The sequence below is a fragment of the Vicia villosa genome, linkage group LG3 (genome assembly GCF_029867415.1).
Source record: "Vicia villosa cultivar HV-30 ecotype Madison, WI linkage group LG3, Vvil1.0, whole genome shotgun sequence".
Lineage (NCBI taxonomy): Eukaryota > Viridiplantae > Streptophyta > Magnoliopsida > Fabales > Fabaceae > Vicia > Vicia villosa.
The window spans coordinates 57,828,463-57,844,113 of NC_081182.1; the positions used below are offsets into that span (position 1 = coordinate 57,828,463).

The 15,651-nt window shown below is 33.2% G+C and overlaps 3 protein-coding genes across 3 annotated transcripts; 2 read left to right on the top strand and 1 right to left on the bottom strand.

Annotated features, from left to right (window-relative positions):
- Positions 1 to 2,627: 2,627 nt before the first annotated feature.
- Positions 2,628 to 3,739, top strand: LOC131661566 (uncharacterized). Its single transcript, XM_058931149.1, has 2 exons — positions 2,628 to 3,291; positions 3,380 to 3,739. Exons 1-2 carry the CDS (start codon positions 2,922 to 2,924, stop codon positions 3,394 to 3,396), a joined length of 387 nt encoding a protein of 128 aa, XP_058787132.1. The 5' UTR covers positions 2,628 to 2,921; the 3' UTR covers positions 3,397 to 3,739.
- Positions 3,740 to 3,824: 85 nt separating this feature from the next.
- Positions 3,825 to 4,424, bottom strand: LOC131661567 (uncharacterized). The gene has a single exon (XM_058931150.1). The coding sequence runs from the start codon at positions 4,162 to 4,164 to the stop codon at positions 3,955 to 3,957; it is 210 nt and encodes a 69-aa protein (XP_058787133.1). The 5' UTR covers positions 4,165 to 4,424; the 3' UTR covers positions 3,825 to 3,954.
- Positions 4,425 to 13,573: 9,149 nt separating this feature from the next.
- Positions 13,574 to 13,892, top strand: LOC131655841 (uncharacterized). Its single transcript, XM_058925650.1, has one exon. It carries the CDS (start codon positions 13,577 to 13,579, stop codon positions 13,784 to 13,786), a length of 210 nt encoding a protein of 69 aa, XP_058781633.1. The 5' UTR covers positions 13,574 to 13,576; the 3' UTR covers positions 13,787 to 13,892.
- Positions 13,893 to 15,651: the final 1,759 nt, after the last annotated feature.

The window sequence follows — 15,651 nt, forward strand, 5'->3', positions numbered from 1 at the left end:
AAAAATTTCACATTTAATTCTTAACATGTACTCTAAAATGTACCTAAAGGCACGTGTTAGCATTACCTTAATAATTATACATATTTTTTTATATAAAAAAATGTTAAAAATCGGGAGTAAACTATTTAATTTAAAGTGATCATAAAAACTATTTAATTTATCCATTTAAACTGATCTTTCATGTTGCATATCACCTCCATTTTTTATTAAAATTTAATTGAAATACGCCGATGTTGATGGTGTAAAAAAATTTAACACCCATCAATTAATCATAAACATTGATTAATTTGAAATATTTAACTTAAATTGTAACTTTTTAAAAATAATACATTTGAATGACCATAATGCATTGATAGTATAATTTCTTTTTATATAAATTAGATATCTTCTGCGTGCAATGCAAACTATTTATAATAAATATTATATAAAATTTTCTTGATCATGTGCGTTGCCAAAAATGCCCACTGTTTTTGTAGATATATCTCCAGAAGCACCTTTTTTTATTTCAAAGTTCATTTGTTCTGTATGTACATCTACGGAAAACTTCCAGCGATGCATCTACGAAAGCATTTGATGTTATATTCGCGTCAGACTCTTCTCCTACATCATTCTTCACTTTTCTTCTTCTTCACACTCTCAGACTCTCAACCTCAAAAATCAAAATTCATCAAAGTTTTTTTTCTCTCGAGTTCGGCGATAACCGTCAATATCAACACATTCCAACAACTTCAAAACTCAATTTAACCATTAAGTTTTCGACTTTTCGAGTTATTTCGAGTTTACTTGTAATATAGTTAGAATTCAATTTTTAGGTGTAGAAATGATTGGATAGTTTTAGAAACATAATTTAAAGACAATGTAGGTATTTTTGAAAGTGTAAAACGGACGATCAAGCCACGAAAATAAGTTTTTTAGTAGCTAGAACAGTGACAGACACCATTGTTGCGTTCTTTGAGTTTCAAAATGTTCTGTAGGTGCATCTACAGAACAAATGAAATATTAAGTAGTTCAATAGATACACCTACAGAACAACCCCAATTTTTTGAAATACCAGGTGCCTTCGTAGATGTTTCTACGGAAGTCTTCCGTATTTGCACATACGGAGTTAAGTTTGATTTTTTTTCTTTTTGTTTTATAAGTTAATTGTATCCAATCCGACTTTATTTGTAATACAATGCAGAGATTATGGCCGACCATGCAAACCACATTATATCTGGGAGGGTTGCAAAGCATGCCTCCGTGCGACGTGCACGAATGCAGGTAGTTTCACAGGTGACGGGTGAAGCCTCCATTTCGGCAAATAGATGAGGTCTTTGTAGACTTTGAGAATCACATGGTTTCTGACGAGGCTCGGGGGACCAGATCAGAGAGAGACTAAAGTTGCGCCAACGGGTACATCACTTGGTACTTCAGGTTGTCACCCCATACTTGATTTCCACTGCAGCGGGATCACCACCCAGACCAAACTCATGAGGAGATATTGCAGACTCATCAGTCTCAGTTGAACCACACAGACGATTTTTTTCCTTGTTGTCGTGAGATAGGTGACATAGTGCGGGCAGGCATTGCCGTTGGTTAAAACACTATATTTTTAACACATTCTGTATATACATCTACGGATGATTTCATGAAATTGAATTCCTTTAATTTTTCCAACATCCACTGTGTTTTTTATGCTTACGTAGATATATCTCCGAAAAAATCAATTTTTTTTAAAAAATCATGCTTTCTACGGAAGCATAGCACATAATTAGAATTTCACCCGATGAAGAATAGATTCGATTCAAGGGGTGTGTATACTATAGTTTAGAGTTGTGAAAATGGGCTAGCCTATATGAGTCGGCCCGCCTGGCCCGAAAAATCATAGGGCTTGGGCTTTTTAGGGCGTTTTTAGCCCAACCTTGAAAAGCCCGCTACCCATTAAGGCTAACCCATATGGGCCGTGGGTAGCCCATCAGGCCCGCATAATTATAAATTTTAAAAAATATATTAATTTTTATATTATCTTACTCCAAAATATCATATTGATTTTTCTCACTTCACTAAATTTTATCTCTATTTTATTCAATCTTTCTCTTTTGAAATACATTAATATAATCAACATTTTTTCATCATATTATATTAGTTTTTCTCTTATAATTAATATTCAAGTATTATTTTATACAATTTAGACATATATTGTATTTAGAAACACATTATAGTATTTATAAGAAATAATATAGTACTTAAACGTTTGAAATAACATAATTTTTAATTTTATTTATAATAAATATTGTGGAGTTTTTATTTTAATTTTTTTAAATAAAAAAGCTCATTTAGGGCCGGATAGCCCGAAGCCTATCTAAGGCCGGTCTCGAGTAGTAAATTTCGAGCTCATATCATACAGGGTCTTTTTGACCCAGCTCTAAAAAGCCTATGACCCGCTAGGACTGACCCGTTTAGGGTCGGATAACTCATATTGACAGCTCTACTATAGTTTCAATATTTTATATAAAATGTTTTTAAAAAATACAAATTTCCATCGCAACCGTGAGGGATGCAACACGCGCTGTGATGAGGTGTACTAATCTCAAAGACGTTGCTTTCTTCAAGATAAAGCAACCTCTTTCTTTCCTTGTTGGCATTCCAACCCAATTCACTTTTTCAAACTTGTTGAAATTTTCTCACAATTATTCATAATCCAAACCAAATTGTCTTTATCATAGATTGAATTGAATCATTGAACCTCGCTTATTAAACATTTCTTCATAACAACAGCCACTTTTCTTCACTCAATCCCAAACATAAACCAAATCTTTTCCAATCCCAATTTCCAACCCTATTTAATTATTTTCCCAAAATTATAATTTTAATCATTATTTTTTCTCCATAGATAAGGTTCATAAGCATAGTACTCTGTTTCAACCGGTTTTGTAATCGAGATGATGAGAAGACAACATGAAGATGAACAATCTCGAGCTTTCTACGAGCTATCATCCATAGTTCTAAACCTCCTCCGTTCTTCTCCAACGCCGTTAAATTTCTCCGATCATCCACCAGGTCCACCTTCACGCCGTTTACCTTCGCCTCAAATCTCTCCCGCGGGATTCGCCTCCATGTTTCTTGGAATCTCGCTGGCTCTTATGCTATGTGGATCGGTCACGTTCTTCATCGGGTTCGTGTTGATGCCCTGGGTTATAGGATTGATTATGGTCCTCTACGTAGCTGGAATCGTTTCGATTCTCTCCGATTTCGGTAGCTTTATTTTCCGTAACCTTACGGCGGCGCCAGAGCCGCGCAAGGATAATCCAGGTAACAAAAAACGGTTATAAATTTTTTTAGAATATGATTTTTTTTTAATGTTGTTCTGTGTCTAATTTTGAAATTTTTGTTGTTGCAGCATGGAAGGTTATGTGAGGTAACAAATGGAGAATGAAAATGAGGATACGATTTTTTGTTGTAATTCTCCCGATTATGAAGCTTTCTTCTCCTCTTAATGGACGCAGGAAAGACGGATATATGGGTTTTTTAATCAAGTTACAAAGAGCTGAGAGTAAAGGTCTGCCAAAGAATGAAGGGTTACTATTAATACCATCTTTGTGAACTGAAATTGTAATATTACATGCTTTTTCGGCTCTTGTTATTTTGTTCTAAACATGTTATTAACTGTAAAGTGAAAAAACAAGGGTTATATTGCACCCTACTGGGAAGAATATTTGGAATCAGTTGGTTATTGGTGTGATTCATTGATTGTTTTTCATGATTAGTTTGTATGGATTAACTTATGATACAAGTTTTTTGAGAATATTTAGAACAACTTTTCAAAACTATATCCTGCTCAAAAATTTCAAATACCAAACTAATCATTGTAAAGACAAATACATCAAATATTCCAATAGATAAAAACCAACATAATTATTTCAAACCTCACACCAAATTAAAATAGAAGGAAGGCTATAATTTGGTCAAAATGAATTAACCAGTGTTGATATGCACACCAATGGCAATAAGAAAGATAGTAATGAGTCCAAAAAAGATGATGGTATGAACCAAAATAGAAACACCACTAGTATGCATGTTCCCAAACTCCACCAATTTGTTCCTTCCTGGAAGTTGAAACAACAAGCCTGGACTTAGCAACACAAACAGCACCACTGCTATCACCACTGGACCCCAATCCGCCATTCTGCTACTACTATGCTTGTTTTCTTTTCTCTTTTACAAATCACAACACATATATATTTGACAAGAGAGACTATAACAGGTGATTAATTATTGTTGTGTGGAGTGGTTCGGTGGAGTGAATGAAGAAGCAAGCTAAAGAGATTGGTGGCACCTGGCAGTAGCTTAGTGAATTAATTATCTCATAATCTTCAGATTAGTACATGGAAATTGATTAAGGCAAATTCTATTCAATTAAGTAAGGAAGGAATAATGAAATATAAAAAGGAGAATCAATCAAATATAAAAAAAAAAAATAATAATAATAATAGCTAGTTTTGAGTTTGTGTTGGGATGTCATAGTCGGTGGAAGTGGTGGCAAGGAGAAGATAAGAATTAAAGCAAGGGTTACGTGCCAGCATTTTCTTTCATGTGGCTTTTCATTTAATTGAACTAAATTCCGTGCAAGATAACATCAATTTAGTTTGTGTCTTTCAACCATGGTAAAGAGACGAGTAGTATTGAGTAGTGAAGAAAGTTTTACCAGATACCTCTATTTATTTTTGAGTAGTGAAGAAAGTTTTACCGGATACCTCTTTATTTATTTTTGGATTAAATATTTTTAGATTAAAATTATTTTTCACGTAATTTCAGTCTCTCTACAACTATTAAAAAAATCATGTTCAAAACTAAATTTATAAGAATTAAAAGTTAATATTTTTTTATAGAAATTAAAAGTTATTATTAATAATTTTATACGGACTAAAAACCTATTTAACCTTTTATCTTAATAACTCTACATACATTCTTGTAACTTTGTTTTTGAATCATTTTAATTTTTTTATTTTTTATTATTTATTTAAGTTTTTAAAAATTTTAAGCAAGTTTACACCTTTATAAATGGTTATCAAATAACTTTCAGAAATGCCATCCGGTAATTTTTTGTTTATTGAAGATATGTTATTTGTAACATTTAAGACCGAAGAGGACGGAGAGTAGTCACATGTGACACCCAAGACTGAAGAGCGGGAGGAGTTGTCGCGGAATTCATATCAAAATAAGAGGGATCCTGAGACTATATAGGGAAGAGACTGCATGGTTGAAAGAAGCCTTATAATGATTAATTGATACTATTTATATCAACATGATGCATCTTCTTTTTGGTAGTCTAACAAAGTAGTCTTTTTAGACCTAGTTACATTATCTGATTTGTATTACATAATTAATTTAGAAATTATCCAATTTATAATTTTTTTTAACTGTATCGGATAACTTTGCACAATGTTAACTGATGTAGATGAATTTGTGTACCAGAATACTTATTATTAAGTTATCCAGTGAACTAAATTTTGTGTATCGGAAAACTTAATGGTAAGTTATTAGTTATTGTCTTAATTTCTTTTTTTTTTATCTTGCAGCTATGGAAATTCCTTTATAGATATGCGATAAAAATCAAATATATGTAGATGCCTCTGATGCATTCTCAACTATACAAAAGTTCTTTAATGTCGAACGAGACATTTCAGGGAGAGTCTTACCACTTTTCAGACGCATACATACTCACAAATTGACGGCATTTCATTTGTAAAGAACAAAATAAACAATTAATAGGTACATCACTTTCCAACAAGTTTAAAAGAGAGAAAGTGATCATAATCTTGTGGATTTATTCCCGAGAATCCTCCAAACCAAAACTAACACGTTAATCAAACCTTCTCGGTCGACGTGACTAGTGTGTCGAAGCCTGAGTCTCTTCATAGTTAATTATATTTCAAACATGGTCATCACCTTTATATCGAATCCCTTATCTAAAATTTTCAGGCTAACATGTCTCTACGTATTCCACACTAACACAAAATGGAATGTGGTGTTAGTAGTCTTTTGAGAAAATTGACAATTATGAATGCAAGAGAAATAGCTCCTCTATTTATAATTACCAATTAAAACTATATAATGCTTCTATTTTGGATATTTTCAAAATAAGTCCAATCTTATTTAATTAAACTATTTTAATTAAATAAATGTTATTTATATTTAATTAAATTCTCTTAATTAAATAAAATAAAATATTAATTAAATTAAATCATATTTAACAATTCTCATTTAGTTAGTAAATATATTTAATCAAATAAATTATATTTATATTAATTAAATAATACTATTAACATCTAATTAAATTAAATTTTATTTAATTTAATCATTTGTTCCATTGCCATTATTCTATGTGTGTGATCATGTAGGTTCCCGTAATAAAATTGAATTATATATTTAATATTATAAGTAGTGTATCCAGCAACACATCATTGTTATCCAAGTAACGAGAATGTCATGTGATATGACATAATCTTTTTTATGATAATGATCATGTATACAATTATCCTTTTTCCCTGATATCTATATTGAATACAAGGCATATAGTGTGTCACTATTGTATAGTTCAATATTATATTCTCCGATCCCCGAGTATACTTGATAACAACAAATAAATTCAATATCTCATATTGACTTATTTGAATACGACCATGCATTTTACAGTCATACTCGATCAATGGGCCCATAAATATTACTCCCGCATAAGTAGGATGGACAAATCTCATCTAGGTCGCTCATGTTCCTCCTCAGTATGATTTGTGGAGTACCTCTCAACAATTTTTATGGTCACCTTGTTACAGACAATGTTTGATTGACAATAAAGTATTCGACTCCACATCTAGGATCAATAGTGGTTTCAGGCCAAATGATGGTATACACTACTATTACTATGAGAATAACTTATGAAACTTACATAACATATTATGTAGTATTCTCATGGTGAGTCAACTCGGTATAACTATCACTCCTAATATTTATATCCATGTGAAGACTTGATATCTCATATCCATGACTTGTGAGATATAATCATCAATCTACTCACACAATAGTCTTTATGTATTATTGTTGTCCTATTTGAAAGTAAATCTTGACTACAAATACTTTAAAAATAATGTTCTTATGTTTAATGAGGTCTCATGATTATGTCACACTTAATGTATTATTATACAAACTAATTATTCTAAGGACTTTATTATGTCACATACGAGCAACATAATAAATACAATGTCTAATAAGTATATATATTATCAAACAATATATATCAAGTTCATGATACAAAAGCATATGTAGCCACTATTGATTGGTTATTAGAGCTTACTCCAACACGAGCGTGGTTAAGTCTGAAGATGTCCACCTCAGTCTGAACCATAGCTTCAAGGATAGGGACGAGGATCCTCTACCTCTGGCCGAGTAATATCCTCTATGACGCAGAGCGTAGTTAAAAAATATTGTCGCATCTAGTCAATTTCATGTCCCTTGTTTGTAAGTACAATTCAAAACACCACCACAATTAACTGGACTTATGCATCATCCACGTAAACGTGATTAAGGTATATCCGCGTCGAGATGGTCTGGCATAAAATAATCACGGGTACCCCGAGGAGCATAAATGATCGGAGCCGACCTTATGTTCCCCTAGCCTTAATCCAACGTACAGACACTTAAAAATGCAAAAAAAAAAAAAAAAACGCTCCCTCTTAGCATGCATTTTCCAAGAACAACCATTCACTACTACCTAGGAATTCCATCAAGACATAGTGTACATCTTAACACAACTCGCTTTTGGGCGAAACAACCATACATGACTCCACAAAATACTTAAGGTCATTTACACTTTAAGCAACTATTATTTATGACTTTCTACAGAAAACAATGGTATAAATTTCCAGATTCCAAATCGAAGTCATATTTTAATCTGAGAAAGACAACCACACTGGAGTGCACAAGAAGATGAGTCACGTCACCTCATACCTTTTCAAGTCACGCGTCAAAGAAAAAACGGCGAAATATTTCAAAGATTATATTGCATTTAATGATCTCCTTCGCATCACGCTTAAGCAAAACCAAAGTGACGCATGCCAACACCTAGAAAAAATTCCTTTGAGGCTGACCACTATTATTGAAAGACTCCGCCTGCATCAAACATGCCCAACGAGTCTTGGGGGAAACCGTTACTTGTCGGCCAAAGACCCGAGACCCACTGCTCCGCGCTGGCCAAAGACCTTATAGCACGAAGCCTGTTACCTGGTCTACTCCGCCAGAACCAACGCACAAATACCTTCGTAAAGAGTTCTAAGGTGCGCAATATCTAATCTCCACTTTCAGTACAAACTATCTTAAATCCTAAACTGAGTCGTACGCTTGAGTGTTAACCATGCATGTACCCTCTTTTTAGGCTCACCGTATCGGAGATAGAAACACCAGTTAACGACATCATCACATCATCAATGATACCTCTGGTTCAAGAAGCACTATGATCGCAACTTTTGATTCACGGTGACACATCTACGAATTACATTGAAAGCTTCATTTCACTGTATTTTTCGTAATCATCACCATTTCTTGTTCCGCAACGGAACAATAAGTAAAACAAAAAAATAGATTACTAGATTTATAAAACCCTCCCCGTATTATACTAAGATTTTCCATATGTAAAATGTCACTCCCTAATTTTTCTAAAAATCAGGTGTCACTCAATACAATTTTACTTTTTTTAGTTTAAAGACAAAAGTTATTTCAACTAACATGTAGTAGTTTAAAGTACAAATCACAAATTTCAGGTAAAATTTTATGAGTCTTAGTATAATATTCTTTAAGTAAAATTATATGAGGCTTAATATCATATTCTTTAAGTAATCCAAATATTCTTTAAGTAATCTAGGTAAAAGTGAATGTTTCACATGTTTCAAAATTGAAAGGTTTGGAAAAATAGCATCCCACAAATTTTGAATAAGGTAAATTTTTTAATGTATAATTCTTTGTGTCGAAGAAGGTAGTTGTCGAAATGCATGTAGAAGTCGAAATGCGTAGCTTTTGAAGGAGTTAGCCTCGATAGAATTAAATTTAACATTTTTATATGTTTTAGCCGAGTTAGTTAGTTAGTTAGTTAGAGTGTGATTGGTTAAGAAGAAAACTCAACTATAAATAGAGAGGTACCTTATCATTGTAAAGTGTGGAGAAAATTGAATAAAATTTCAGTTTTGAAAGTAGAGAGAAACTCTGCAAAATCTTCTTCTTTTTCCCCTTTTCTCTCAAACCCTAATTTCTCTTTTCGTCCTCAATTAATCTTTCTTTCTTCTCAATTTATGTGCAGCGTGAATCATCTTGCAACCAAGGTATGATTGATTCACTCGAGTGAAGAGTGGAGATTAAGAAGCGTAATCAAGTAGAAAGATTATTTTTTTCATCTAGATTGATTCGAATTAGCTCCAAGATTGGGGTTTAATTACAATATCTGGTATCTAGAGCACTAGCTGTGTGATTCTTGGGAAGCATAACACGATGAATCATCTAAACGGGCATTTTTCAGTAAGTCTTACAATTCTGAAAGATAAGAATTATGAGAATTGATATAAACAAATGAAGATTATTTTCTGCTATTAAGATCTTTGTGATCTTGTGAAGGAAGGAGTAATGGAAATTGGAGAAGATGCTACAGATGAACAAAAGGCTACACATAAACAATTGAAGAATAAATATTATAAAGATCTCTTGATATTTCATCAATGTGTTAATCTAGATAACTTTGAAAAAACTGAGTGATGTAAAATCAGCAAAAGAAAAAAAGGCAAAGGAAATTGGTTCGACAACAAAGGTAGATGAGGCTACAATAATTCTACTGTTAGAGGAAACCAACAAGAGGGAAACTCATCGAACCAGAGGAGATCTTCAAACCACAGTAACCATAAAGGTGGTACTGCAGGTGGAGGAAGTGGTGGTGGAAGAAAAACTGACAAAAGTCTCATTCAATGATACAATTTTCAAAAGATGGTCTTTATTCAAGTGATTGTCTTGAAAAACTAAAGAATCGAGAAAATGATACAAGGCTTGCAAAACATGAAGAAGAGATGTTGTTGATGGTCACAACGAGAGATGAAGAAAAATTCAAGGACCAATGGTACTTGGACTCAGGATGCCAAAAAAGTGAATGCCCTAGAACAAATTTATGAAGAAAGTTGGTGGAAAGGATAAAGATATGGCCATAAAAATATCTCCAAGTGCTTAAACTCAAGTGCTAAAAAGTGTTTTCTTGCTTAGCCAACTCACTTCGCTAAGCGAGCTTGCAAAAATATCTGGCTCTCCAAAGAAGTCCTCGCTAAGCGAGATGACCGGGCTAAGCGAGGTCCAAAACATGGCTCAATTACGCCAAGGCCTCTCCTAGCGCATTACAGCCTCACTAAGTGAGCTTGCAGAAATTTTCTTAATTGTTTTAGACTTCTTGACTTCTTCTAAGCATTCCTCTTGCAATCTTTAAGTCCCAAAACTTGCTATCTTCTAAAAAACCTACAAAATGCAAAGAAAAAGTAAATAAACCAACATAAATACAAAAATAAGCTTAAACTTTATTTATTTACATGAATTGAATGCATAAACACTAGTAAACCATATAATAAGTCGCAAAAGACCCCAAAATTATGAACAAATATATCAACAAATTGGTCTCAAACACTGGTGGATACAAATTATTCTACCTAGTAAACAAGTTAGTTGATCACCAGGGACATGATCATAGATGAGCTTAAGGAATGGGATTGGACTGAAAGTGTCAAGAAGGATTTAATAAGAATCTTATGTGAAGGATCAGCTAGTGAAGTCGAAAGAGAAGTTCGACAAGAAGAAGTCAGAGGTCAAGTGGGCACTAGCAGTCCTCAAAGAATAAGAAACATGCCTGCAAGGTTGCAGGAATGTGTGATCACATCAAATGATATGGTCGATGATGAAGGTGAACTAGTTCACTATGCTTTCTATGCAGATGTTGAGCTAGTTAATGTAATTATGGCATTGAAGATCTCGAAGTGGGTGCAAGCGATGAATGAGGAAATCAAGTCCATCGAAGTCCACAACATTTGGTCACAAGTAGAATTTCCACAAGGCAAGAAGGCAATTGATGCAAAGTGGGTATACAAGGTGAAGCTAAATCTCAAAGGAGAAGTAACTCGACACAAGGCAAAACTTATGGCAAAAGGATTTCTTCAGAAAGAAGGAATCCATTTTGACGAAGTGTTTGCACCAGTAGCTAGGATAGAAACAATCAGGTTGGTTGTTGGTCTAGCAAACATGAACAACTGATATATGCCTCAGATGGATGTGAAATTTCCATTTATAAATGGTCCCTTAGATGAAGAAGTTTATGTTGCACAACTAGTTGGGTTTGTGACACAAGGCCAAGAAAGTAAAGTATACAGACTACATAAAGCCCTGTATGGACTTAAACAAGCTTCGAGAGCTTGAAATAAGAAGATATATAATTTCCTAATAGAGAAGAAATTTGTGAAGTGCACAAATGAGCATGGAGTGTATGTTAGAAGAAGCACAAGCGAGCTGCTTATATCGTGTCTCTATGTTGATGACTTGTTAATATCTGGTAGCTACAAGAAAGAGATCGAAGACTTCAAAGGTGATCTTAGAAAGGAGATCAAAATATCAGATTTGGGAAACATTTCATACTTCCTTGGTATCGAATTCTACAAGAGTAGTAGAGGCCCGATGATGCATAAAGAAGATATGCAAGTGAAATACTCAAAAACTTTAAGATGGAAGACTGCAATGCAACTTCAAAACATGTTGAACCAAGACTACAATTGTCGAAAGACTCAAATGAAGATGATGTCAACCCGACACAGTATATAAGACTTATCAGATCATTAAGATACCTTTGTCACACTAGGTCTGGTCTAGTATACAATGTAGGTATAGTGAGTAGGTTCATGCAGATGCCAAATGTATCTAATCTCACAGCTACGAAGAGGATATAAGGTATCTCAAAGGAACTCTCGAATATGGCATTTTGTTTCCCGCAGTTAATGAAGGAAATGAATGCAAACTAGTAGGTTTCACCGACTCAAGTTGGTGTAGTGATGTTGAGGATAGAAAATCCGCAGCTGGTTATATGTTCATGCTAGGCAGTGCACCAGTTGCTTGAAGCTTAAGAAAAGAACCTGTAGTAGCACTTTCATCGTGTGAAATAGAGTACATAGTTGCTTCTCTTTGTGCATGTCAAGAAACATGGATGGTGAATTTTGTCGAAGAAATTAAAGGGAATAATCATGGAGCTATTACCATGAAGATCGACAACATTTTTGCTATCACTCTAGCAGAGAATTCGATAGCACATGGAATAAGAAAACACATTGAAATGAGGTTCCATAATCTTATAGAGCAAGTAGCAAATGGGAAGATGAACTTGGAACACTACAGAACTGAGAATTAGATTGCACACATCATGATGAAGGGTGTGCAGGTCGAACTGTTCAAGAAATTGAGAATTATGATGAATGTAGATAGCTTAGACACACTGAATTATGTGGTGTGTTGAATGTATAATTTTTCGTGCCAAAGCAGGTAGTTATCGAAATGCATGTAGTAGTCGAAATGTGTAGTTATCGAAGGGATTAGTCTCGACAGAAATAAATTTAGCATTTTTGTATGTTTCAGCTGAGTTAGTTAGTTAGTTAGAGTTTGATTGGTTAACAAACAAACTCAATTATAAGTAGGGAGGTACCCTATCATTGTAAAGTATGGAAAAAAGTTGAATAAAAATTTCAGTTTTAAAAGCATAGAGAAACTCTGCAGAATCTTCTTTTTCTTCCCATTTTCTCTCAAATTCTAATTTCTCTTTTCTTCTACGATCCATCTTTTTTTCTTGTCAAAATTTCTATGCAACGTGAATCATCTTGAAACTAATGTGTGGTTGGTTCACTCGAGTGAAAAGTGAAGAACAAGAGGCGCAATCAAGCAGAAAGGTTGATTCTTGTTCATCAAGATTGATTCGAATTAATTCTAAGATTGGAGTTTAATTCCAACATAAATGTGGAAAAAAAATCTATAAAAATAAAATAGTTACTTGTTGTTTCGTTGATTTGCTCGATGCAAAAATTTTTTTTTTCAATATTTCAATAATTTTTAAGAAAGTTTTTATTCAAAAAGGTGAAAATAGTATTTTGGAAATTTTATAGAACTAATAAGGTGAGAGGTTTATTTGTGGGGGTATAGGGGAGAAGGAGATTGCTTTATGCAGTAGACAAAAAAAGTCCTAAGCCCATTAAGCTCTAATCTAATTCCTTTCTTCAAAGCCACACAATAATAAGTAATATAGTGGAAACTGAGTTTATAATTATCATGTGAAGCAAGTTATTCTTAATCCAAATCCAAGTTCAATCTTTGTTGCAAGCATCACGTGAAAATGGAAGTGAATCCACAGTAGCTTAATCATAGAAGCTTCCTCCCATACCCACTTATTAATTAATTAATTTTTTATACCTACATACCATACTATATAAACTTAATTATACACACACTAACTTGCATTAAATTGCATTGCATTGCATTGGAATTAATAACAAGAATGTTTAACTGGGGGTCTATTGTTGTGACCGTGATGCTGTTTGTTCTGTTGACGCCGGGGCTGCTGTTTCAGGTTCCAGGGCGTTCGAGGTGCATCGAGTTTGGAAACTTTCAGACAAGTGCTGCTGCCATTGTTGTTCACTCTCTCCTCTACTTTGGTCTTGTTTGCTTATTCCTTATCGCCGTTAGAGTTCACTTTTACATAGACTAGCTAGTTAATCACTTCTTATAATTTTCACTTCTACTTAATTATACGTATTTCTGACTATGTTCCCCTAAATAAGTGTTTGTATTCTTTTTCCTTGAGAAGTGTATCTTTTTCGGTGACAAGTTGAATTGAAATTTTTTTTTTGATTTAATATTATAATTATATAAGTCTTCTTGTTAATGTTCTAGGTTTTGTGTATGCATGTAGTATAATGTATTGCCTAACTCTTTATTCTTTTTTATTAGAATGATGTATATGTTCATGTACATTAATAAGAACCTAAAGTGCTAACTGAAAACTATGCCAACATGTGGGAGGCCAATATGAGATGGTTGGAGCTAAAAGGGATATTGTCGCTTGTGAATGAACTAGTGATATTTCTCTTAGGGGTGATAGAACTGCACCCAACGCTTCTGCTGTAAGGAGGATCGAAGCTAGTTATAGTGGAACACTAGTATGTGTTGATAGAGGTGGACTATTTTATTTTTATTTTAAATTTAGGTATTCGACGTTACGACCAATTAATTTAAGGGTACCAGTCTCACAGTTCATTTGCTAGGATTCTGAACTACTAATTCAATGAGATATGTCCAACTTTCCACTTGTCAGACTCCAACCAATTAATTTAAATAGACCAATTCCACCATCTATTTGTTGGAACTCCATTTAAAGTTAGAGCAAAGTTCTATATAAATATGATCCAACATTTACATCTAACAGAATTCTAACCTAAAACATTGTCAAAACTCAAACTTTCACCATTACATCATTAGAGGTGGTGGACATATCCAAGGTACGGGTTGAAGAGACACTTGATATGGAAATCTTTTGAGGAATAGCAAAATTACATGCAATTTGAGGGCTGATAATACTTCAGGTTAATTTTATACTACGGTATAATTAAAATAATTAAAAAACGTTTTTAATTGGTTTCTTATATTTTTTTCTTCAAGTCCCGCTCAAAAGTATTTTCTTTTTCCTTTAATTGTTTTTAATTGGTTTACTGAATCCTTGCGAAATATTTACATAAAATCGTTTTGAATCTTCAAGTCCTAATAATCCTGCTTTAAGTCTCTATTTCGCAGTGATCTTTCCTTGATCCTACTCGTATCTTGAGTGTTAGTCTCTCTGAAGATTGAAATTAAAAGTACTCCCATTTTGTTTGTAGGTGTCATACCCCAAAATTTACCCGATATAATCCACATCTTCTAATTTATTAAGGGTGTTAAAAATTAAGAGCCATAGGGTTTAATATATCTATTGTTAAACTCGACCTCTTATAAAATTCCCTTATAAATCGGTTAAAATAAAACAGGGGTTTGAATAGCAAGTATTCTGGGATCCAAACAATGGGCTCAAATATTACAAAAAAGGTTCTATCATTTTTGGGATATTATTTGTGTTTCACTAATACTTTGGTTTTATTATTAATTTTATTATTAATTGGTATTAATATTTTTTAATTTTACTAACTAATTATTTGATTTTTTAGAATTATCATTAGTATTATTATTAATTATTAGTATTTTATTTATTATTATTATTAGTTATTATTATTAGGTTGTTAAAGTAAAAAATAAAATAAAAAAACCCAAAAGAGGTTTGTTCACGTTTTAGAGAAAAAGGAGAGATTGGATTTGCAAATTGAGGATGAGAAGGAAATATGGCAAGATTGGATTTGATCTCAAATCAAATATCATGACATTGAACAGCAAGATTTTTGATCAAAATAATGACCTAATTCAAAGCATATATAAACTAACAGCATTTTGCAGACAGGGGGGAGGAGGGGACTCTGCCTCCAAAACTGAAAAAATCGTGAAACAGATAGAGGTAGTAGTCCATGGCATAATCCAATTCAGGCAGTA